The sequence below is a fragment of the Penicillium canariense genome (genome assembly GCF_028826845.1).
Source record: "Penicillium canariense strain IBT 26290 chromosome Unknown utg000002l_segment0_segment0, whole genome shotgun sequence".
In the NCBI taxonomy this organism is placed as follows: Eukaryota; Fungi; Ascomycota; class Eurotiomycetes; order Eurotiales; family Aspergillaceae; genus Penicillium; species Penicillium canariense.
Window position 1 is genome coordinate 3,660,914 of NW_026622729.1, and position 23,366 is coordinate 3,684,279.

Genomic DNA, 23,366 nt, shown 5'->3' on the forward strand with positions numbered 1-23,366 from the left:
GTCATGCCACTGAAGACCAAGGCCCAGCTGCCTCGCGCCCAGGCGTAGGGCAAGGAGCTGGCCGTTGAAGGAATGGGCCCACCCGTCCGCTGATGATGGTTCACCCGTGCTTTGAGCCTGTGGAGAAGGAAGTATTTCCGAATATCATTCAGGACTCCTCCGGGGGCCGCCCAGAAGGTAAGCGAGTTGGCGTACATCCCGTCGGAGTATACAGACGAGCAGGGCAAAGGGCAAATCGCACGCAAATCTGCCGGTAATCGCGTTACAGACTGTAGTTCCGGAGTGGCCATACCGTAGGGGAAGGGGATGGATCACAGACCCTCTTCTCACCACAGGCAAGATCTTTCGTCCTCTGCCAACGAGACACAACCCAGCTCGCCCCTACCCAGGTCGCTGATTGGGGGCGGCCCCGTCGCACGGCCGCATGGACGGAGTTCATGCGCATGCCCAATACGCCGTGGGCCCAATAAGCCGTCGCGCTCCGGACCTTCTGACAGGGCGGTTTCGGCTGCCATTCCGTCGCAAAGGGCCCAGTCGATCAGCTCGATCCAATCCCGTCGATTCATGGAGCTTGAGGCGGATTACAGGGAAGATCGGGATCGATGAAGGGTAGTCGCAGAATGCTCTCTTAGGTTTCCTACTCATGCTGTCCCTACTCCTCAGCCAGGGCCCAACGCCCAATCCACTCAATCCACCCAGCTGCAGCCCAGCCGGGCCGAGAGGGGGAGGGCAGGAGGGCAGACATGCTGGGCGTGGACTCCCCTTGCTGCAGAGTCCGCCCCAGTAAACTCGGCCGCCCGCTACGCCACCAGTCGCTAGTCAGAGTCCTGCGATGCCGTAGTGCCCTGATAGTTTTGGGGTCCTCCCTCCGTGCTACATATTAATAACGAGTCCTAGGCCTGCAGTGCGTTGTCAGACCGCCAAACCCGGACCCTGGATCACCAGGATCACCAGGATCACTACTGTACCACCAAATATCCTGGTCCTGTCTCCCCCCACGCGGACTTTCCTCTCCGCCCAGGATATAACCTTGGCGACAACAGCGGTCCACCGTTCCCCCCGCTTCAGACGAGCTAATTCCTGGATCGGTGGGGGCCGTCAAAGCTACCGGCCGGGCTTGGCGTGACCGCAATACGAGAGTATGGCGCCATGACTCCAAGATCCGCCAGACACGACCAGTTCAAATAGCAGTATAGACAATGGCTCACGGGCTTGACCTTGACCATTGACCTCGCACCACAAGAAGATCACGATCTGCAATTTCGCGGTCCTCCCTCGCCGTACGACCATCGACCATCGACAAACACGCAGCACGCAACCCGCAAACCACCATGTCCCAGCCCACCCAAAACGACATCGCCAAACACCTCCGCGCCCTCCACAAACCAGGCCACCCCCTCATCCTCACCAATGTCTATGACGCCAGCACCGCCACCATCATCGCCTCGCTCCCGGCTGCCCAAGCCATCGCGACCGCCTCCTACGCCGTCGCATCCACCCTCGGCGTGCCGGACGCCGACCTCAGCAAATCACAAAACCTCGCTGCACTACAGCGCATCGTCTCCGCCGCGAACGCCGTCAACCCGTCCCTCCCCGTCACCGTCGACCTGCAGGACGGGTACGGTGATCACGCCGCCCTCGCGTCCACCATCCGAGAGGCCATCGCGCTCGGCGCGGTGGGCTGTAACCTCGAAGACGCGGATAGTACGGGCAGACTGTATCCGCTGGCAGAAGCGGTTGCGCGCGTGAAGACGGTCGTGGACGCCGCCGCGGCGGCGGGGGTTCCGGATTTCGTGCTGAATGCGCGGACGGATGTGCTCTTCCAGGCTGGGGCGAGTATCGACGATGCAGTGGCTCGGGGGAGGGCGTTTTTGGGCGCGGGGGCGTGCACGGTGTTCGTTTGGGGGGGGGCCGCGGGGCCGCGGGGTGTCGAGCGAGGAGATTCGGCGGTTGGTGCGCGAGTTGGGGGGCATGGTGAATGTGAAGTGGAGTTGTGGCGAGGGCTTCTTGGGGGTGCAGGAGATCCGCCAGCTCGGCGTGGCGAGGGTGAGTGTCGGGCCGGAGCTGTGGAAGTGTGCGATGAGGGCGTTTAAGGAGCAGGCGGAGCGGTTGCTGGCGTAGACTTCCCACTCCGTACTGTAGGCGCCATGGGGACTGGGACCGAGCCGATAGGCTTGGGTTCTAATTCTACTTCGTACTTCTAGGAGAGAGAGGTAGGAAGGTAGGAATCCGATCCTCATGCGAAAGCGGAGTCGATATGCCCGACTCCATCCGCGATAGCAAGAGCATCTACGAAGATGGAAACCAAGCGGAATGGATACAGATCTGAATTCATCTCTTCATGCGGCACAGGATGGAGGCGTCGGGGTCGGACTCTGGCGCGTACAGATGCCATTCACACACTTGCGATCGCTATAGCAACAGTTCTCGTCCGCCAGACAGGGCCCATTGTCCTCCTGGCAATTGGGCCATCTCTCGTCCGTCGGCCGGCACTTGCTCGCAGCACAGTACCCTGAGCAGCAATTGCCGATCGTGCCATCCGGCAGGTAACAACCGGCTCGGCACCGTCAACAGAGGCGGAATGAGCGGGGACGGAGAGGAAAGCTTACCGTAGACAGCCAGACAGGTGGCCGTCGGCACACAGGTTGTCACGGTCGTGGCAGTCGGTGTCGTGAAGGTGACCGTAGTGCAGGTTTCGGTGCCCACGCAGGCATCAGCGGTGCCGCATCCTGCAGCTGTGCCAGAGGAGGGGCCCCTGGAGTTAGCGGTATTGGGGTGAGATATAGATCTATAGAGAGGAACATACAAGAAAGCGCGATATGGGAAACGAAGAGGATCACGGAGAAGTACATGGTCACTTTACTTCCACTGCCCGGACTCGATAGTATGAGTATCCACTTCCTGGTGGAGAATAGATATAGATATGCGTCCTCACTCTAATTGCATACACTAACGTCGTGCTACGAATATATATCATATCCAACCCGTCTCCCCTCTCCCCTCTCCCCTCTCCCCTCTCCCCTCTCCCCTCTGCTCTCTGCCCTCTGCCCAGACATCCCGAGTCATTTGAGATTTGAGACAAGCGACCAAGAACAGATGACCAAATACGAAGCTCCAACAGTATGTTCACTGTGACTATGACCCCGTTCACTCTTCATGATTTCCGTTTGCGGGGAAACGTCACGGAAGCAAAACTGCGGTCAAGAGCTGTCCGCCACTCGAATACGAGCAGCCAAGAACGAACCAGCCAAGCGCCAGTCTGCAATTGGTATGCATTTGAGACATCTCAGTTGCATGTCTCGGCTTCAATCATTCCTCGGCTCTTCGCTTATTGCAGGCTGTTGGCGAGAGTGCGAATGGTGTTCGATTAGGGGGTGAGTCGGGTTACGTCGGGAGAGTGGGGTGCTGCCGCTCGCAGGATTCCAGGATATACTTACTACAGTACTATATACTGTACTACTCCGTATAACTATGTACTACTCCGTATGTACAGCCTACTCGGTAGCCTAATGACGACCTGCGAGAACTCCGATCAATCTACATTCCCCCTAGAAATAAAACATCCCACACCATTACTCCAGCGCTAACAGGGCACCAGGGTTTAGGGCTGAGACGGATGTTTCAAAAGGACCTGGGCGCCTGATGCAGCCAGGCCGTGATGGTGCAGGCACCAAGCCCAAACGCAGGGTCCTTAGCCACACAAATCCGAGCTGCTGCCGAATACGAGTCGTGTCCGAATCTTGCAGAGCCAACAGGGTAGATCCAACGGGGTGAACTCGACGAGTTCCTTCTCACCCTAGTGCCTGTCGCGTTCCATTACGGCCAGTAGAAGTAGTCTAATTACAGCATGTATTATGGAGGGGAGGGCAGATTGGAGTACCTCCTAACAGCACGCTTATGCGCGGCGTGCTGCATGCTTTATCGTTGTATCTACTTGATAGATCTACGGAATCGTACACTGAAGCAGGATGGATATAAAAGAATAGCGGGTCTATTAACACACATATCGTACAGAAATGGGATTGCCAGACATCGACCACACTCACAAATTGGTATTCGATGTGAGAACAAAAACACAGCAGAAGGAATCACAGTCAAGAGAGAAGCAAAACGATACAAAAACACAGATATTAAGAGGAGAATGTATATGAAACACAAGAAACGAAGGGAAAGGGGATATAGCCCAGAAAACAGAGAAAGCGACAGGAGGTATGCAAAGAGACTAGAAAGGAAACAACGAGGAATAAAAATCAGCAGCAAAGAAAAAAAAGACCAATCAAAATGAAACCCAGATACCAACCAGACACCGCACACAATGGGTCTTTCCCAATCAAAGAACCCCGGTTTCCCTGTTCCCAAATCCAGTACAATGCTAGCCCATAAAAACCCTCAGTCCGGCGCTCTATCTATGCTGTTTCCTCATCTGGTCGTGTCTCGGTAAAGCCAGGTCATCCGCACGCAAGCAATCAAACAAAAGAGATGGATGGGGAAATGTGAAGGCGGTGGGATGACAGCTTGATCAACAAAAAAGCAAACAATGAAATAATTTCCCCGATCAGACTCCAGAGGGGGAATTTTTTTTTTGGATCCCTCGGTATAGGTATAGATACAAACAAAGGAATAATTAAAGAAAAAGATGCAGTCACGTAGTAGTAGCACAGGGAGATAAAACGAAGAACGTTGGAAAGGTGTTTACTTTCCATGGGAATCGAGGGGGACGATGCAATGAAACAATGTCAACAAAGGAAAAACGGTGGATGGATGATAGATGCGAGGAAAAACATAAGAAAAGTTGTGACCTCCCGACAAGTGACCCGCATCATACCGGGGTCGACCAACTGTGATCACCCATTCGGGGCTTGGTCTCATAGTTCTCTGGCTCGGTGCTCGTGGGTCGGCGGATGGTGGAGTTGGGGAAGTACATGTGGGGAGGCATCGAGCTCGGGTACGCCGGGCCAGTGGGCTCAGGATAGGCGAAGTCGTTGGCCGATCCAGGCGAAGGCATGCCGGCGTGAGATGGAGAGGCCCATCCAAGGCTAGTCATGTGGGGACTGCCACTGACGCTGTTGGGTCGGTGGTCGCTGTTCGCCGGGGGCTCAAGCGGCTGCGGAGGAGCATAAGGGTGCGACGTCATCGAAGGCCGAGCATGGGGCGCGCTGCCAAAGCTCGAGAGTGACGGAGAAGTAGCCGTGGGCGAGGCACGAGGGCTTCCTTGGGGGAAGTCGCCTCGGACGTGAGGTGGAATGGGCCCATTTCCCATGTAGTAATCGCCGGCAGAGCGGTGCATCGTCAGCGGAGGAAGATCACCACCCGGCGACATGGATGCGTGCTGAGCAGGAGATGGAGTTGAGCGGATCGAAGCATGATCTGAGAACATGCCCTCCGGGCCACGTCCCCGTTCCTTGTTTTGGCGCAGATTGGCCTCCGTCTCTGCAGCCGCCTCCTCAATGGTCCCAGTGTGGTGGTTTTGGTGACGGGTCAAAGTGGTGCGGCGCGTGAATGTCTTCTGGCAATTGGCGTAGGGGCACTTGTAGGGTCGCTTTCCGGAGTGAATACGGCGGTGTCGAGCGAGTGATGACGAATCGCTGAAGGGCTATATTGGAGGAATGATCAGGATGGATGATTTCAAAACCACAGGGAAAATCTTCGGAGAGGTGTAACACACCTTGCCGCATCGCTCACACATGTGAGGTTTCTCTCCAGTGTGTACACGCGAGTGTACTGTCAACGCCGACCGCTGGATGAACTGCTTTCCACAGCCAGGCCAGTCACAGGCATGAGGTCGGATCCCGGTATGAATTCGCTCTACAGAAAACCCCCAAGTTAGTTACCCGAAAAGGCCGTCCGCGCCAGCCCGACAAGGACACAATTACACATACCATGTCGTGCGAGATCGCTGCGTCGAGCAAATCCCTTATTACAGGTCCCGCAGTGGAAGGTCTTCGGCGGCGCGTCGACAAGAGTCCTGCCGGAAGGAGCAGATGCTTGCTGCATCTGAGCTTCACCAGCATATCCACCAGGGACGTAGCCCATGTTCCGAGGGGTCGCGCCCGGGGGTTGCCCGTAGTAAAAGGACTCGGCAAGCCCTTGGTCCATGGGGACGACTGGAGGGTGAGGAGGGTATGCGTTGACAGGGTTGTCCGAAGCACCTGGCTCGGACTTCATGGTTGGCGGTTGGTTCAACTGTGAATTTTGCAGGTATTGCTGGTGTAATTGTGCTTCTGCAGCGGCGGCTGCAGCGGCAGAGTTCTTTCGGTTCAAGATGGTCGTGAAGTCCATGACCCGACCCAGCGAGTAAGCGAAAGGACCGAAGTCAAGGAAAGCTCAAAGGAAGCCTCCTGTCCTGCCTGAACCGTAATGACACGGTCTGCGCCTGGTAATTTGACTCTGCGGCGAAGAATGGAGCCGGTATTCAATCCCATGCACTGGAATGCAAGGTTGCGCCAAAAAGTGTCCCTCAAAAAATTACGGAGCCAGACGGTGAAGCTAACCCTTGGGAGAATGACCCGGGGCAGGAGAGATGGCACAGCTCGTATGATCCCTTCTCGCTCTGTCTTGGATCCTGACCGAGTTTGGACTTGGCCTGCGGGAATCGTGTTGCGGCAGTCGGACGCGCTTTTCGGTGATGGATCTCCGAACTTTCGGCAAGGCCAAGATCAGAATACAGGTCCCTTAATCGTGACAGGGACAAGGTATAGGAGGTGTATGGTCCGTGGAGGCGACCAGTTATAACCGGAAGGCGTAATAGGTGGTCGGGGTCGTCGTGAGGGAGAGAGTAGATAGGAAGAGGCAGTAAATCCTAAAAAGGTCACGGCGAATTAACTCGAGGTGTTCAAAAACAAAATGTATTGGAGCTCCCTTCTACAGCTCCGCCCATCTGTCCCTCAAAAGTTGAGCGCAGGCCCGGTGTCTTTGTTTTCCGGTGGTTCGCAGCCTCGCCATGAAAGGGGAAGGTAGGCACGGACGCCCGAGGATCGATGCAGATGAAGACAAAGACAAACAGCCGGTGTGCAATGTAGATTCCGAGCCAGGCGCGTTTCGGAGGGAGCAGTCGGGCGTTGAAAAAAAAAGTGTAGTCGGCCGGGCAGCAGCATCACAACTTGGAAAATCGCAGGGTGCGCAGGTCACAGAGACTAGAGGGTACCAACCTTTCGCAGAAGCCAGACAACCAAGGCGCAATAATCGGAGGGAGGCCTGTGTCGGTGCCGGCGGAGAAGCGCTGGTTGACAGAGGGAGGGTGGAAGAAGTCGGGACGTCAAGGGAAGGGGACGCGAGAGACCAAGGCAGCCGGGAGTCCTGAGTCGATGGGCGGAGCAGGAGCGCGGAAAGGAGAGTCGTGTCGGAGGTCGAGAATGGAGGAAGGGGGGTGTGGGGGTTGGTGGTTGGAAGAGGCGAAAGGAAATCAGGGGACGAGGGCGAGGGAGGGGAGACGAGATGATGGTTGAATTATTTAGGTGTGGTAGGTGCCACTGCGACAGCAGCATACATCATTATTTACATGGCTTGGGACTTCGTGGTGGTCCCCCCTGTGGGAGTTGTTCTGGAAATGGTTTCCTTACGATGATCTGAGCTATTTTAATGATTTTGATTTTCCTGCTGATTTTCTTTTAATTCGATGACATGTTTGGGTCTTTCGCGTCTTATTTTTGGTTTTTTCTTTTGATATGCCGACTGTCTGCCTAATTGCCAACAGCCTGATTATGCTCTTCCGTCCCAATCATCCCAAAATATTCAACAAATCAAAATCAAAATCAACATGAGCCGAAGAATATGGCAATAATAGGAGAAAATCAGAAAATCAGGATGACGCTGCACAACCTCCTATTTCCTGCCCCTGGTAACCAAAACCTCCCCCCAAAAAATAACCGCACTAAGTGTCTTAAGGCTTCGCCCATCCCTGCATCGTCAGTCCAACAGTCCTGCGTACTTGGTCTAGTTTCTCCTAGTCGGCCCCAGCGAAGAGCGCTAGAAGGAAAACAGGCCGCACCAGAAGGCCGCCGTCAGCAAGCGGGCTCCACAACGTGCGTTTCCCCCCGTCCCTGCGGCCGCGCGACGAGTGGATACGAGATAGCGACGCCGATCTGAATCACAGAATAATCGCCCTTTTTTTAGTTTGCCTTCTCTAGGCCCGCCAAACCCAACTGGGGTATTGGGCGAGAGAGCTAGTCAAGGATCCCTGCCATTGGCAAGTCTTCACGGCCTCCTCGACTCCTATACTCGGGGTCTTGGCCATTTGATGCAGGTCCACGGAGTCCTCACTACCTAAATCCCGAGGTGACTATACGGAGAACATAACACCACTAGCCTAGGGGTGAAACGAGTGCAGAGTAAACTTTCCGGCGAGGGGGCGCGACAATTGACGCAAGTAGAGTCTACTCGAGTACAATAGGCCCGGTTTTTCTGGACTAACTCAACTCATGTAACTACTGTATGAAGGGGACGATGTGATCGGGCAGATGTGGACCCCCCTTTACGCCCGCTCGTCCAGCTTTCCCCCGTTCGTGCTTGAAACAGCCCGTCCGCGCACTGCCGGTGCTCCCCGGGCTGTCAAAAGTCACATGTGGCAGCTAGGGCTACCATTCTCTATGCATCTCCGTCCGTACGTTCGGTATTATGTTACAGTACTAGTAGTAAAAAGGAAGAAGAACCAGGGATTTTGCTGGACTCTGGAGTACTAACTACTAACTATGATGACCTGCCTGTTTCTCTCGGGACGGTGCGCCATGAGTGACTCACATGGTAAGAATGCGGAGGATGCCATGACGAGAGGTCATTCCGGCAAATCTCTGTCTGCGAATCGCAGCAGATCATCTCGATGGGAACCGAGCCGAGCAAGCCCTGTGGATTGGCCGCTAACTTTCGGGAGGGAGGGGATGTGCCTCACCATCGCGATAGTCGGTTCCCACTACTCCATACGGAGTATGCTAGCGGATACGGATGGCGGAAACTACTGTAATTCGGTGTTTGCTTTCCTTCTAGAAAGCTTCCTAAACCCAACCCCAAAGACAGGACGCATACTGCGCCCAGCACGTGTCGATGATCATGAAACTGTGCAACGGTTTCCCCATTCCCCGTTCCCCATTCCCCTGCCTCTTCACCCTGCACCCTGCACCCTGCACCTTACACCCTGCATCCTCCGCTTCTCCAGAGAGATGACTCTATCCCAGCCGTGTTATTTTCGTGATGATCTCCCAAAAAATAATAAGACATCGAGTGGGGCTTTGGTCTGCGTCGGTAATTACACCCCCATCTCGTCCATCTGGCCCCCCTTTTCCCACCCTTCCCACCGCGCTAGAAGGGCCATTCAGCCTCCAGGGCGAGGAAACCCCGCCACACAGACGGCACGGCACATTGATCGCTCCGGATTGGTTGTGCCAAACCTTCTCCTGGGCTTCTGGTTGCCTTCCAGAAGGGTTCTGGAGGCCTGTCGAAGCAAAAAATCGCCGTTGGCCTCCATTCGGGACGGTGCGCCAGGGTCCGAGCCCTACTACTCCTCCCGGGCCTTCCCCTGGCAGCGTACTGGCCCGGAGGCATATATCACTCAGATCTAGTCCGAGGCTGTGCACTTGTTGACGAGTGCAGTACCTGGCCTAGTGCCCAACGGCTGCCCAGGAAAAATCCGGTATATGTCTGAAAATGCTAAAGGGGGGGGGGGGGGGAGTTTATAGGGCAGGAACTAGAATAGGACCGGACACACGGAGTTGTTGGGCCGTCCGATCCTGGTCGATTGGCCCAGCCTCTTCTCCTGGTTTCTCCTCGTGGTCGCGATCTGCCCTTCTCCTCCAGTCGCCGTCCATCCTCGCATCCGTCCTCACCACACCCCTGACCACCCGTAGACCAGTTGCGACGACACTACGACCCCTCCCCTCCCCCCTGCTGTCACCCTCCCGTGCTCAGACAGCCTTCTTTTTGGGATCAGCGCGGAGTTGCGGAAACTGTCATTCCCAAGGAGCTCCAGGCACCCTGCTTTGGGGCCGGCACGTCGCGGAAGACCCCATGTACCGGGTCTCAAATTTCGAGTCAGCCAATGATCATCACATAATATTGGATTTTATCATTTCCTAGCACTTAATTGCAAGCATCGTCGGTGGTTCCTAATGGACGAAATGGAGGGCTCGGGAGTAGCCTTCATTCGCCGCCGAGCACGAGGCGATGCCCACATGGTTGTGGCTGAGACGTGTCTGGGTGTATCAAGTCCACGCTAGTCTCCATAACCATTGCTATTAGTAGGACAAGGGACTCGCGTACGGATGAAGCGTATCCCCCCCTAGTTCAGCGCCGCGGCCCCTTTCCGCTCAATCATGATCCCAGCGCCGCGGATTTCCTATCATTAGGAAAGTCGCATTGCGTGGCTGGCTCCTGCCAGCCACGGTGGCCAGGGAACCGCAACACTACAGCCGGAACACGTCAGGGCCGAACGCCCAGCGCTAAGACCAACAATGGCCCTGGCATGATGTCACTGGGGAAATCGCGCACTGGCCCACGCGGTTCCTCAGACTATGGACCCATCGACATTAATAGTTCGGATCGATCAACCCTTCATTTCAATAGTGGACGTAATTGAAAGCGCGCCTTGCAAGGTCCTCGGGAACGCGAGATTTTCAGGGATCTGAGCCCGCGCATCGCGTTTATCAGATAATTAGATGATCAGAAAAAGCAAAGATGCGGGAAAAAGCAAGACTCCCTTGCATTCGGTTATCTACGCGACTCATTTTTGGTCGCCTCGGGCGTCTGAGCTTTAAAACTCAACTGCCGTACCGGGCCTGGAGATCAAACATGGTCAATTCTCAGGTGGGTAACCACTTCCAATTCGGCCAAACAAAGTATGCCACAGCAGGAATATGTTCCCACTTGTGTTGTGATATTTGATCACAAGGTTCTTTAATCTTTTTAATTTTGGAAGACACGTTCCAAAATGAGACATCGCAGTGGACAGACAGTGGATACACCATCCAAGCATGCGTAGTATCGCTCTGGACTTCGCAGATGTGGTGACTGTAACCTTGTAGGCCGCTTACGGTTGGACAGGGTTATCGCCTGTTAGAAGGCTGCTTTGTTTTGGATATGACCACCTAGCGGTCAAATTCATGAGATAACCGAGGCAAGTGTGCTCGGGGTCGTGGGGGTAGAGCGGATTCTTCCATCTGCTGGCATTGATTGTCCAGTCTGCCTGAATTGACCCGTGCTGGGCAAATCTCGATGCCTCGGATATCCCCGCGTAACCCGTAGTGTAAAATATGCACTAGCCATAACATACGGAATCAGTGGTTCCACAAACCTAGCTTACGATAAGTACAATGGATAGATAGATCTGAACCTAGCACATTGTTAAGCGGATAAGGATGCATTACTTGTGCAATATCATATATTGTCCTCTAGAACGTTGCCCCCACTTGATGAGGGGTGAGTATATGAAAGATTCAGCAAGCGAAACTCCTATTCTACCAGATAGCCAATAACTCGTGACGCCCGTCGCTCCTATAATTCTCTTCATTGCCCTTGTCTCTCTCATCTTACTCAAAATCCATTATATCAACAAGGATACCATAGCCTGGCCAATCGGATCTAGGTCGCCATGATTTCCCTTCACCTTGAAACTCGTCTAGGCCCATCCTGCCGATGCGGAGAATAGCATGGAAACTGTGCGCCACGCGACCCGTAATCGGAACACAGTGCGGTCCGCGAATGCTAGAATCTGGCAAATCTGGAAGAACCCCCTGAACGTCGTTGATTTTCTTTTCAAGGTCCATGATAGCAGAGTGGTTTGGCTTGGAAAACCCCTCTGCTGGCATGGAGCTTGAAACGAAAATCAACGACGTTCAGCGTCTCTACCAACACGGATTGGACATAATAAACAACGATCTATTCGATGGGGATATACGGCATCAAGGTAGGAGCATGGTGGGCCACTACCCGCAGCATTTGCATGCCATGAACAATACTCGATACCCAGGTTGTGAAGATTTGGTGTTAGTAAAAAACAACATAATGGTAGCCTCAGCCCGCACCTAAGTAATGTTCGATATCCTTGAGAGGGATACTTTTGACGCGAGTGAAGACCAACTCTTGTGCTGTTGCGAACTTTGGGGTCATGATTGAAGAAGAGCCATCGTTGTTTCTCAATAGCAATCAAAAAATGGGAACAGTCTTAACGCCGTATGACTTCTCCATCTGATGGGCGTCAGCGTGATATCTCACGAGAAGGGTGAGCGACAAAAGCTCGCTTAAGCGAAGACATTTGTGAGTGTAAAAAGCTTCGTGCAGGAGATATAAAGAAGAGCGGAAGCAAGTGAGGCCTTATAGGAGTTAGATGGTATTACCGGATAACGGGAGGTTCCATGTTGCCTCACATAATTAACTCCTATGCATAGCATCGTTTCCCCAATAAAGTGACAAGAGAGAGAGAGAGAGAGAGAGAGAGACAGGGAGAGAAAGAGACAGGGAGAGAAAGAGACAGGGAGAGAAAGAGACAGGGAGAGAAAGAGACAGGGAGAGAAAGAGACAGGGAGAGAAAGAGACAGGGAGAGAAAGAGACAGGGAGAGAAAGAGACAGGGAGAGAAAGAGACAGGGAGAGAAAGAGACAGAGAGAGAGTTGAAGCCACGCGCGCTAGTTGCTTTGTTATGAAGGAGCCGGCTGGAAGAACCGGGTGCATTCAACGAAACAAGTAGAGTGAAGAATGGAAGAAACTACGGGGGAGAGTTCGCTATTATGTAGAGAGCTTCCATGCAAACGGGCCCAATTAGGTTAGTCAGGTCAGTCGCTCCATCAGTCACACGTCCCTCCGGTGATCTCCAAGTCCATCGTCTGTCATGCGTCACAGCCTTTATCTGAGGAGTATTAAAGCGGAAGTTACACCATGAAGGAATAGACGTATTACTTATCTGGATTGAAGAGATAAACCACGAGAAGAATTAGCCATCGTGTTGCATAGGGGTTACGTTGCTGAAAGTACTACCAAGTTATCTACCCAGAAAGCTTGCAGATGAGATGAGACGCAATTCCAGAGAGAAAAAGCGCCATATATTCCATGTCACATTAAAAGTGAATCGTCCCTAGGCATTATAACAATGTAGACATAAAGGTGTATCACCGATCTATAAACAAGAAAATGCAAGGTGCCCATGACCAGTACGCCAGACTGATGAGAAGAAAAAAGGGGTGAGGCAAGCTGCCCAAATACAAAAGCCATGGCCCTGCCCGCCGACCCTATATATGAGGGGCGGGGGAGAGCATATGCAAGAGACAATCGCAGCAAAACATCCAAGATCGCAAGCATACAATATCCCGATCCCATCATCCAGGTTTACCGCTTTCGCCATGACAGCTCTAGAATCTGGTCGCCATCCCTCTTGTCGCGCTTGATGTACCACTGGGTGACACGGCCGTTCTCCTCAAGGACAGAGTCCTCCAAAAGATAGCTGATCTTTTCATCATCCTTGCGGCGGAGCGGACCCAGCTCGTGCAGGTAGGATTCTTCTGTGGCGCCGTTGTGTGGCTCCCACGTCATTTCCATGGTGACGTCGTTTGCCTCCGGAGGGAAGCTGTACTGGACGACCGAGAAGCCATTGGTCAGGAACCAACCGTCGCTAGACTGCCACTGCCGCAGTAGACATGTGTCGCCACACAGTGCTGAGATCACGCTGAGCTTGGGCATGTCTGCGTGGAACCAGGACTTCCAGTGGTGCACGGAGAGCGGAGGTTCGCGACCGGACTCGAAGAAGCCCGAGGCGTCTTCCATCAGGTCGAGTTGGCGCAGGCGGTGATCCACAGTCAATCGGGTCGTAGTATATTGATAAACGCAGTTGGCGATGCGGCGGTCGCCAGTATAAGTCATTTGCTCACACTGGTCATATACGGTGGCTAGATCGGACAACAGCGGCCGCGACAGGAAAACGCCAGCGCCTCCAAACGCGATCATGCCGAACACAGCGATCTGCGGGATACCCTCCGACAGGCCGCCAATATACATGGGCTGGGTGTGGTCGTACTCGCCTAATGCCTTCACTAGCGCAGCCATGGAGAGGAAGAATGTGTCGTCGTCAATGATGCACCCCCATCGTGTCTGTTCACGCATGTTCTCCTCCAACAGAGCAACGAGCGCAAAGTACCGGTGCAGGTAGTCATCCTCGGACTCGGTGATGAACAGGTTGATCCCGAGATAGTCTGCCTTGGCCTTGAGGTAGGCAATGCCCGCCTTCGTCTTTGACTCATCCGGCTCTATCAGTGCGAAGACGCGTGTGCGGGTGTATCCAGCCCAGTGTGCAAACTGATCCAGCGATTCGTTCAATCGGGACACCGAGGTTGCCACACCAAAGTCAATGTGAGAGGCGTCGGCCATCTTGGGGGGTTTGGGAGCCACGACGGCGAGAGGCATCGGGATGGTGCAACCATCTTGTGGCTCGCCGAGCTCATTTGTGTGACTGGACCCTCGAACCTTGACGTCCAGCAGTGGCTGATCAATCCGTTGTTTTATAGGCAGCGGATCCTCCGTGAAGTCCACCACGATTTCTCGGCGGGTGTACTGGGCCAATTTGCGGACGCCGAGGCGGAGCAGCATGTCGGTATCTGGGTCGCATTTCACTTTGGAGGAGATCGTGACGTTGGAGTGTGTGCGCATCGGGGCGACAATACTGTGCTTCGCGGACGAGGGCCAGAGCAGGGCGGCAAAACCCGCAATGGCGATGAATGCAACCACGAATCGCACCATTTTCTTCCATGCCCATGAGGCCGGAATGGGCCCTTCCCGACCCTTGAACAGCATTTTGAGGGCGTGTATCGTGGGGATTGTCTCTCGTTCCGCGGCGTGAGGGTGGTTTGTTTGGCACCTAGACTCGGACTAGGGAAAGATTGGGGCAAAGTCACCGGGCAAGCATCCGCATTGCGGAGACGTGGAAGTCGATAGTCTCGAACAGGGTCCCTGGACCGGAGGAGACGCGGCGCCGAGGAGGGAGGGAGACGGTATATATTCGCTTGGCAGGCGCAGGGCTGAAAAAGAATGTCAAAAACCCAAGAACGAGGGAGCAGGGGAGTGAAATCCGCTCAGGACCAAGGCCGGCAAACGAGAGACGGGAAAACGAGGGACGATCATGGTTCCATGGGACTCGACGAGGCAAGACCCATCTGTCCTAAGGGGCAACCTTAGGGACACTTTTGGCGCGGTCGGGACCTGCGACAATGACGTAGCCATCCCGTGGCCCTTTGTTTCTCGCATCTCGCGGCTTTGTGACTTCTCTTGACTACTCTTTGAGATCCCCGCCACGGCCATTCACTCGGCCTCCGTTCCCTTTGAAGGCACAGTCTACATGTGAGTTATGCGCGCTGGACTGTTGCTCCTCCAGCATCGCGCTCCCCCAAACCCTGCCTGTGCGAAAGCGCCAAGACCACGGAGTCAACACTCCCCACTGCGACTGGCTGTCACTCGCTGGCCCCGCCGTCGCGCCGCTCCACGTCCGCGCGTCACTCGACACTGCCTCGGTGGACCGTCCGTGGGCTCCAGGGGTCCGGAGACTAGACCCAAATGGCACAGTCGCTCAACTCCCTGGGCACTGGAGTCAAAGAAGACGCTTCGCCAGGGACCATCTATCCCCGCACGGACCACTCTACACAAACTTCCTTTCCAGCAAATATCCTCCTTCAGATGAACTCTTCGGACTGTTGATAATCACCGCGGACCCTCTTTTAACAACCTTGTTGTCGATCCACCCCTGTCGATGAGCCCCACCGGCACAGCCAGTAGCCTTTCAGGTGACCGACTAACCGGGGGCCCCCGGCTAATGCCAGCCGGTGTCCCTGTAGCCGCTAGATCCATCGCAAAGCGAATTGGCCTCCAGGGTCCAGCCGGGGACCGCAACCGCCTAGTGCTTGTTATCTATCGGGTGACCCTGGGATAATCAAGCATTGAGTCCCCAACCTCCCTTCGGGCCCAATTGCAGCCCCCAAGGGAAATGGCAGCCCCCACTATGCCCCGTCTGATTCAGGGGATTTGGGGGCGCTTAATAAATACTGACGCTGGGCAAGGCGCAGACATTTACAAATCCCTACAGAGTCGTCCACATCGGATGCCTTATTAATATTAGTTGTACCAGCTGTTAACGCGTTTTCGTTACCATCTCTGCAGAAGCAGATCACAGCACTGGATTCCAGCGCTCAGCAAATCACATTCCTGCATGGTTCCCTCTTGCTGACCCTAGATGAGCTGGAGTTTGTCAACCACACTTTTGCCGCTCCGTCTCCTCCCTTCCCTCCAGCGATTGATGTATTTCAGAGGAGAATAGATGGCGCAGTAGACAAGTTCGGCTACTCCTGTGCAGACGTTGCTGTCGTGTTCCTATAGCTACGCACGTCGTTAGATAATTGGTAGGTAGAGATTGATTTCCGAACGCAAATGGCTTAGCCCTGGAGTGATACCTGGACTACCAGAGCCGTAATTGAAGTATCATAGCAAAGATATTCGTGTACGACGTCTGGGCTATAGCCCCCAAGATCACTGCTTGCTAAGCACTCTGAAATAGTCAAACAGCCTAGGACTATATTTGGTAATATGTAATTAGACTCATTCGCGGCTAAATTAGATATTCAACGAGCAGTGGCAGAGATCTGCCTCATCAGAGGTTGCATCCCTTGCAAGAGTTTTTGAGTGTAAGTGCCGCGGGCCCAGCAAGGTCTTGCAGCAAAAATTGGATGTAGATATTTCTGGTAGGTGAGATGCTGCATGTCTTGGGTGCTCTGCTACCTTCAATTCAGCTCTGTTCAAGACGTTGTTTCAACGGGTTAACGATCGTGGTTTAAGTCAGATCTAGCTTATCATGTGACACAATCTACCGGAAGACACAGCCAAGAAAGCATGGTATGTAAACATAAACGGGTAAGTAGTTAACTAGTTTTGTTAACTTACTATATACAACAACAAAACCTAAAAAGGTGGAACAAGTCCCCCAAAAAAGTACACCAAAACATAACCAGACTGCATCAAGTCGGGGTATCATAGTCTGTCGAAGACCCTGCAACCAGGCATAAAGGAAGGAAAGAACAAAGACACCAACGCCTTTTGGGCCATCCCTTGTTGCAGGTGGACGGACACGTGAGGAATGATGATGACGGCGATAATGACGAGGTAAAAGCAGAAGGCAAGGACGGACAAAAACGCACGCTATGAGGGAGTGAAAGCCGAAAGAAAAGCCAATGCCAATAAAGGAACAAGAACCACCCATATGTACAGGATATACAGCCGTTCCAAACAAAGAAACGGAGAGACGAGGAGGAGACGGGGAAAAAAAAGCAATGACAAACACAATCACTTCAGCTGGCCCTTGCGAATCGAGCCAAACCCTCTGCTGAAGAGCTCGTGGATCTCGACCGAGCGGCGCGGCGCGCACGACTCGGTCGGAGACATAGGCTCCGCGTGTCCCGCATCGGCAGCTACAACAGATGCACTGCGGTCGACGGCCTCGCTGCCACTGTGACTAGCAGTCGCGCTGACACTCGTGTAGCCCTCCATCTCAGTCTCGTGCGCAATAGGCTTTGAGTCACTCATGACGCGCGGCCGCGAGAGGAGTTCCTGGACATGACGCTCGCGGGCGTCCATCTCGGCGAGTTCGGCGGCTTCACGGGCAAGCTCGAAGGAGGATTTCTTTGTGCCGTGGTCCCAGCCCTGCTGCAGCTCGGCGGCGGCGGCTTCCTCAAAGCGTTTACGGATGTCCAGATCCTGCTCGTACTCTTGGAAGATGTCGACGTCTGTGGGGAAGAAGAGGGCGCGGAGGGTGGAGACGGTGAGTTCAAAGAGGAGGACTGCGGCAACGGAGATCAGGAGGACCAGCCAGAAGAGCAGGTTGTCGCCAGTGTGGTGAAGGAAGTTGCCTGGTACGGCGTAGACGCCTTTGCCGGAGGACATCTTGTACCGTTCCGAGAGGATGATGTCCCATAGGAACCAGCCACCGACGGAAATGATGATCACGGCTAAGGAGAGGTAGGTCTTATTGTACACTTCCAGGAGCTGGAGCTTGATGTTGATGGCTATGATGCACGCGGAGAAGGTGAGGAGGCCTAGAGCGAAGGTGTCGGTGTCGGTGAAGTTGATCTTGACCATGCCAAAGAGGCCATACATCGTGAAGAAGATGATCATTGCTTCGCAAGTTGCCATGAATGTCCAGCCGAGATAGAGGCGAATATTGAATCCGCCGTTCTGCTGGCCCCTGGTGTAGAGCTCTGGTACGGCGAGGAGAGTCGACGCGGAGAGGTCCTTGGTGAAGATACCCAGGAAGATGACAGCCAACGAGGTGAAAAGGGTGTTGAACATGCTCAGACTCCACGGCTCGTAGAGCGAGGTGCCGGTGTACCCGTTCCAGCGCTGGTACAGCGCCTGCGTCAGGTAGAAGAGCATTTCCTTCCAGAAAGTGCCGAGCGTGTACTTGCAGACGCGCATGTAGTTCCAGCGACCGTGGACGAGAAGCAACTTCAGCAGGAAGCGGAACTGCGCGATTGAGTAATCCGAGATCCGGGCGGCCTGGAGACCTTCTTTGCCGGTGATACCAATGCCGACGTGGGCTTCCTGGATCATGGCGATGTCGTTGGCGCCGTCGCCAATAGCCAGGGTGATAGAGTCGTTGACGTGTTTGCGGATGGTCTTAACGAGGAAGGCCTTTTGTTTAGGGCTGGCACGGCAGCAGATGACCGAGTCGACGCGGATAGCGAGCTGGAAGAATTGTTCACGGACCACATCATCTGCCTCAATCTCCGACAGAGTCTGACCATCAACAACAACCACAGAGTGCGCCACCTTCTTGTGGGTGAGATCTGCGGTCAGTTGGACAATGGTCTGCTCGACATCGCCGTTCTCATGGTCCAGAATCGTCAAGGTCGAATACTCCTTAACCAGACGGCAGGAATGTCCAACATTAATAGCAGTCTCACGCTTGTCACCAGTAAGCATCCATAACTTGATGTTCGCACGGCGCAGCTTGTCAATAGCCTCGGGAACGCCCTTCTGCAGCTTGTCCTCGATAGCAGTGGCACCGGTCAGCTCAAGCTGGGTTTCAAGCTCCTCGCCAACCTGCTCAATCTTCTGCTGGCGATCGACAAGGCTAGTGCAAGCATCATGATACGCAGCCTTCCAGCTCTTGTAGGTAGTCTCGTCCAAGAACCGATGTCCGTAGAGAAGAGTGCGCAGTCCATCGGTGGCAAAGTCGTTCAGGTGTTGGAAGCAGCGCTCGAAAATCGCCGCCTCGTTCACTACAAGGGCCTCCTCTACAAGGTCCTCGTCCTCGTCGCCGTTGGCGGAGCTGCCGGAGTCTGAGATCGCGGTTGAGGTGCGTCCCATCTGGACAGAAGACCGAGGGCTGTAGTAAGCGCTGTCATCTTCGCGATTCAAGATACCGCCATCAGTCTCGCGGTCGCGCAGCCAGACATCGATACTGTCCCGCAGAGTGGAGACGTGGTGACCGGACACCGAGGAGCGACGGCGGGTGAAGCTGGGCCGGCTTAGGCTGTTGCGGACGCCGCTATCCCTCCGGCTCTGATATTCGCTGTTGCGACGAATGACCTGGTTAGCCTCGGCGGCCTTGCGTTTGCTGACGCGGCGTTCGATCTCGGTGGCCTTCTCATGGGCCAGCTCCGCTTTCTTGAGCAGACGCATAAGCGTGGTGTCGGCGCCCTTGCAGAAGAGGCAGATGCGCTGATCGGGCATACGCACAACAACCGACATGCGCTTCCGGGCACTCGAAAATTCAATTACATCCATGACCTCGTATGTCTCGTCGACGGCAGACCCCTCGGTGCCATTGGAATACGTGCGAATAGTCAAGGAATTCGACTGTCGGTCCATGACCAGATACCCGAGTTCCTGCGCCGCCATGACCAGTGCTAATTCGTCGGGCGAAGCAGCCTGGAAAGACAAATGGCCGTTCTTATCCTCTTCAGGAATACAAGTATGGCAAAGAGCCATAGCCAGAATCAACAGCTTAGCCTTTCTCGCAAACACGGTGTAGGGCTTGCGCTGGATATACTCCAACATCTCCGTAGTCCGGCAAGGAGCCGATCGAGCATACCGTCGCAATTGATCCGCCCCAGCCGAAACATTTGACAGCCTGGCAGCGCCCATACGGGCCTCCGAGACATTCGACTTCCGACTAACAGCCTTCTTCCCCTTCAGATTCCGCTTCTTGTGAATGAGCTTCTCGCCTTCGCGGGCAGCTTCCTCCTGGAGATCGTGATCGTGCAGCCATGCGGTACCGGCAACACTCATTTTCCGGAAGCGCATTGAATTGTTCGTCAAGGTGCCGGTCTTGTCGGAGAAAATGTAGCTGACTTGGCCAAGCTCTTCGTTGATGGTGGAGGTACGTGCCTCGAGGGGAGTGTTGGTTTCCGGGTCGTACATGTCGATATCGTTCAGCAGGAGCATTTGTGCGACCTTGACGATCTCCATGCTAACATAGAGCGAGATGGGGATCATGGTGTTAAACATGATGAGGAAGGAGGTGAAGATAGGGCCGTACGAGACGTTGGCGTCGGTCAAATACCAGGAGTCACGCTCCACACCTTGGAACCAGTACTTGTAGGCGAGGGTGCAGGCAACGGCCAGGGTGACCACGAGGAGGACGATCAGCATCACGACACGGTTGACCTTGGCTTGCAGGGAGGGTTTCTTGATGCGAGGATTCTTGTTGGCATTCATGCGGATCTTGCACTCTTCGCCGGTGTAGATCACCATGCCGATGGCGCGATCGGTGTTGCGGAGAATACTGCCGCGGTAGACAATCTCATTGTTGGTGAGGGGCAGCTTCTCCTGGGCATTGACGGTGACGTGGCCGTCGAACTTGTAGAGATCAAGATTCGGGTCCTCGACGACGAAATGCAGCGCATTGCTGATGATATCATCCACGGTGGAGCACACCTTAGCCACAGGCTGGCAGGGCTGCTTGTTTTTCAGGTTGGTCTCTCCATCGAGTGCCATGGTTTCAATGTAAGCGACCCCGTTGGGTCCATTGGCATGGAGCAAGGCGAAATCAGCGGGAACAGGCTGGTCGCGCTCAAGTTTGATTACATCTCCAACACGGATATCCTGCCACTTGATCTCAACCCAGTCATGGATAGAAACACCGGCCATAATTGTTGCACCGTCTGTGACAGGTCTTTGACCAGGACGAAGCACCCAGGCATACCGGTTGTTCTCTTCCTTGTCCAAGCGATACCGGCGCCAATCATCAAACCCTTCCTTGCCCATGGAGATACCAACGAAAATCAAAAGCGGGATCAGAGTCGTGAACGTTCCCGTCGTACTCAGACCGGGAATCATCTGCAAGATCGCCACAACCAAGAAGTAAAAGTTGGCCAATTTGGTAAACTGTGCGAACAGCTGTCGAGGGAAGAAACTCCAGAAGCTGTAGCGGCTCGACCGAATCCAATTGGCACAATACGCCTTCCCAGTGCGCTCATCAACGAGCGTCTCCACGAGTGACGGGTTCAGGTCGATGTGCCGGCCGTCCTTGGTCGGTGGAATGTCCTTGATGCGCAAGATAAATTTCCGGACCGCGGTCTTAACGGTTTCCACGCGGGCGACAATCACGGCCGTGGCCGCCTTCTTCTTCGTCCAGTTATTTTGCGCGAACGACATGTAATAATCCTTGAGGGGTCGATCGGAACCGGATGAGGGGTATGTCGAGGCTTCTTCCTTGGTAGATTCATATTCGAGTGTCGCCGTCGGCGCGACTGCTAACTCATTATTCTCCTCCACGGGGCTGGGCGCATCTACGGCATTGAATGCGGCCGCACCATGTCCAGGGTGCATCGGGCCCTTGACCTCGCCCAATTCCAGCGCCGAGAGGTCATCCTGGTCCTCCGACTGCGTTTGAATAGTCTTGGTGAAGATACTGCGGCGAAGCGAGTAGCCGCGGTTTCGCGATCGCGAGCGACCACCAGCGGAGTCTGGGCTCGTCGGGGAGATCGGGGAGAGAGTCGCGCCCTGCGCGGCATTGGGGGGCGAGAGAGGGGAGGTCGGCGAGTGAGCAGGGTGGCGGGCCGACGGCGGTGCCAGCCCGGTATCGATAGTGAGGCCCCGCGAGCTGGGACGCCGGTCGGCAGTCGTCGACTGGCTCTGGGGTTGCTCGTCGGCGGGTTGGTCGAGGTCGGTCGAAAATCGAACGTGGTACTGCTGCGAGGTGCGGCGACCAGCGTCGGACATGGTGCGCGACGAAACGAGGGACGGCCGGCGCATGACGTCGGGCAGGTTCTGTGCTTGCGACGAATCCTGCGACGGGCTCGTGCCGTCGGAGGGCTGGTCGTCATGGTTAGACATGACGAAGGCTGTCTTTGCACTCGAAGATGATGCCTGGCGCGGGACACACCCGGACGATCACTTTTTTCTTCTTCCCTCTTTTTGTTCCGGTCGCCTGAGATCCGGGTGTCGGTTATATCTCTTCTAGACTGGAATGAGGGGATCGATCGCGCTAGAGGTCGGAGGAGTCGCACTCATGCTTTTTCCTCAACACATCGGCCTTGATAGTGACGTATGATCGCAGGGTGCAGTGAAGGTCGATTGATCGAGGGTCGCAAAACGAAGGTTCGACTCGACGTAAGGATGAGGGTGATCAGAAGAAGGACGCAATCGAGGGTGTGCTCAGGAGTCTCCGACCGCAGCTAAAGCGTCCTTGAGGGCAATGGCGCAAACAGACGAGCCGGAAGAAAGAGTGTACAGTCGGAAGGAAATTAATTGTTGACAGAGCGCTGGAGGAGGCAAAGTAAGACCGGATGCGGCAAAGACCCGGAGCCGTCGACCAGTCTCACTTTTTGCAGTCTTTGTGACTCCGCAGCCTCTGGTTGGAAGGCAACAGACGATACAGCATAGAATCTCCTGAGCCACAGGAATTAAATTGGAGAAGTGAAGGATGACAGGCCTGTCAGAGGTGGAGGGTGGTTGACTTTGATCGAGTGGAGCCCCCAACGCGCAATCAGGGTTGCGTCCAGACTTGCCTCGCCGTGACGTTCTCCAGTCTAATACTAGGGACCAGGCACCCGTTCCCAAAGACTGCCAGGTGCGAGGGGTCTTGCAGAGCCATTGTCTCGCCATCTCTGGTCTTGAGCATAGCCCCGTCCACGTACACCCCCTAAGAACCCCCGAGCCAACCAAGATCTGTCCGTTCCTGTAGCCCATCCATGGAAACGGCAGCAAACCCAGCTGCAGGCGGAACTCGCCCCGATAGCCGCAGCCGGTCATTGGGCCAACCACACGGCCACCCCAGCGTGCGTGGCCCTCCAACGTTTAAATCTGCTAAGAATATCGCTAACAGACATACTTGGGATACTTTACGCTTCTGCCTGGGACATGCATTGGTGGTGGCAACCTCGGTTCTGTACCTTCCGACCGTGCCCCTG

The 23,366-nt window shown here is 54.7% G+C and overlaps 4 protein-coding genes across 4 annotated transcripts; 1 reads left to right on the forward strand and 3 right to left on the reverse strand.

Moving 5' to 3' along the window:
- Positions 1 to 1,331: 1,331 nt before the first annotated feature.
- On the forward strand, positions 1,332 to 2,093 carry N7482_004513 (isocitrate lyase/PEP mutase family protein; the record flags this gene model as incomplete). Its single annotated transcript, XM_056686638.1, has 1 exon — positions 1,332 to 2,093. One exon carries the CDS (start codon positions 1,332 to 1,334, stop codon positions 2,091 to 2,093), a length of 762 nt encoding a protein of 253 aa, XP_056545380.1.
- A 2,726-nt stretch (positions 2,094 to 4,819) lies between these two features.
- On the reverse strand, positions 4,820 to 6,279 carry N7482_004514 (putative C2H2 finger domain protein; the record flags this gene model as incomplete). Its single annotated transcript, XM_056686639.1, has 3 exons — positions 4,820 to 5,593; positions 5,666 to 5,805; positions 5,880 to 6,279. The coding sequence occupies 3 exons, from the start codon at positions 6,277 to 6,279 to the stop codon at positions 4,820 to 4,822; spliced, it is 1,314 nt and encodes a 437-aa protein (XP_056545381.1).
- Positions 6,280 to 13,305: 7,026 nt separating this feature from the next.
- On the reverse strand, positions 13,306 to 14,763 carry N7482_004515 (glycosyltransferase family 31 protein; the record flags this gene model as incomplete). The annotated part of the gene is made up of 1 exon (XM_056686640.1): positions 13,306 to 14,763. One exon carries the CDS (start codon positions 14,761 to 14,763, stop codon positions 13,306 to 13,308), a length of 1,458 nt encoding a protein of 485 aa, XP_056545382.1.
- Positions 14,764 to 17,295: 2,532 nt separating this feature from the next.
- On the reverse strand, positions 17,296 to 22,290 carry N7482_004516 (aminophospholipid-translocating P4-type ATPase DNF3; the record flags this gene model as incomplete). Its single annotated transcript, XM_056686641.1, has 1 exon — positions 17,296 to 22,290. The coding sequence occupies one exon, from the start codon at positions 22,288 to 22,290 to the stop codon at positions 17,296 to 17,298; it is 4,995 nt and encodes a 1,664-aa protein (XP_056545383.1).
- Between the last annotated feature and the right edge of the window lie 1,076 nt (positions 22,291 to 23,366).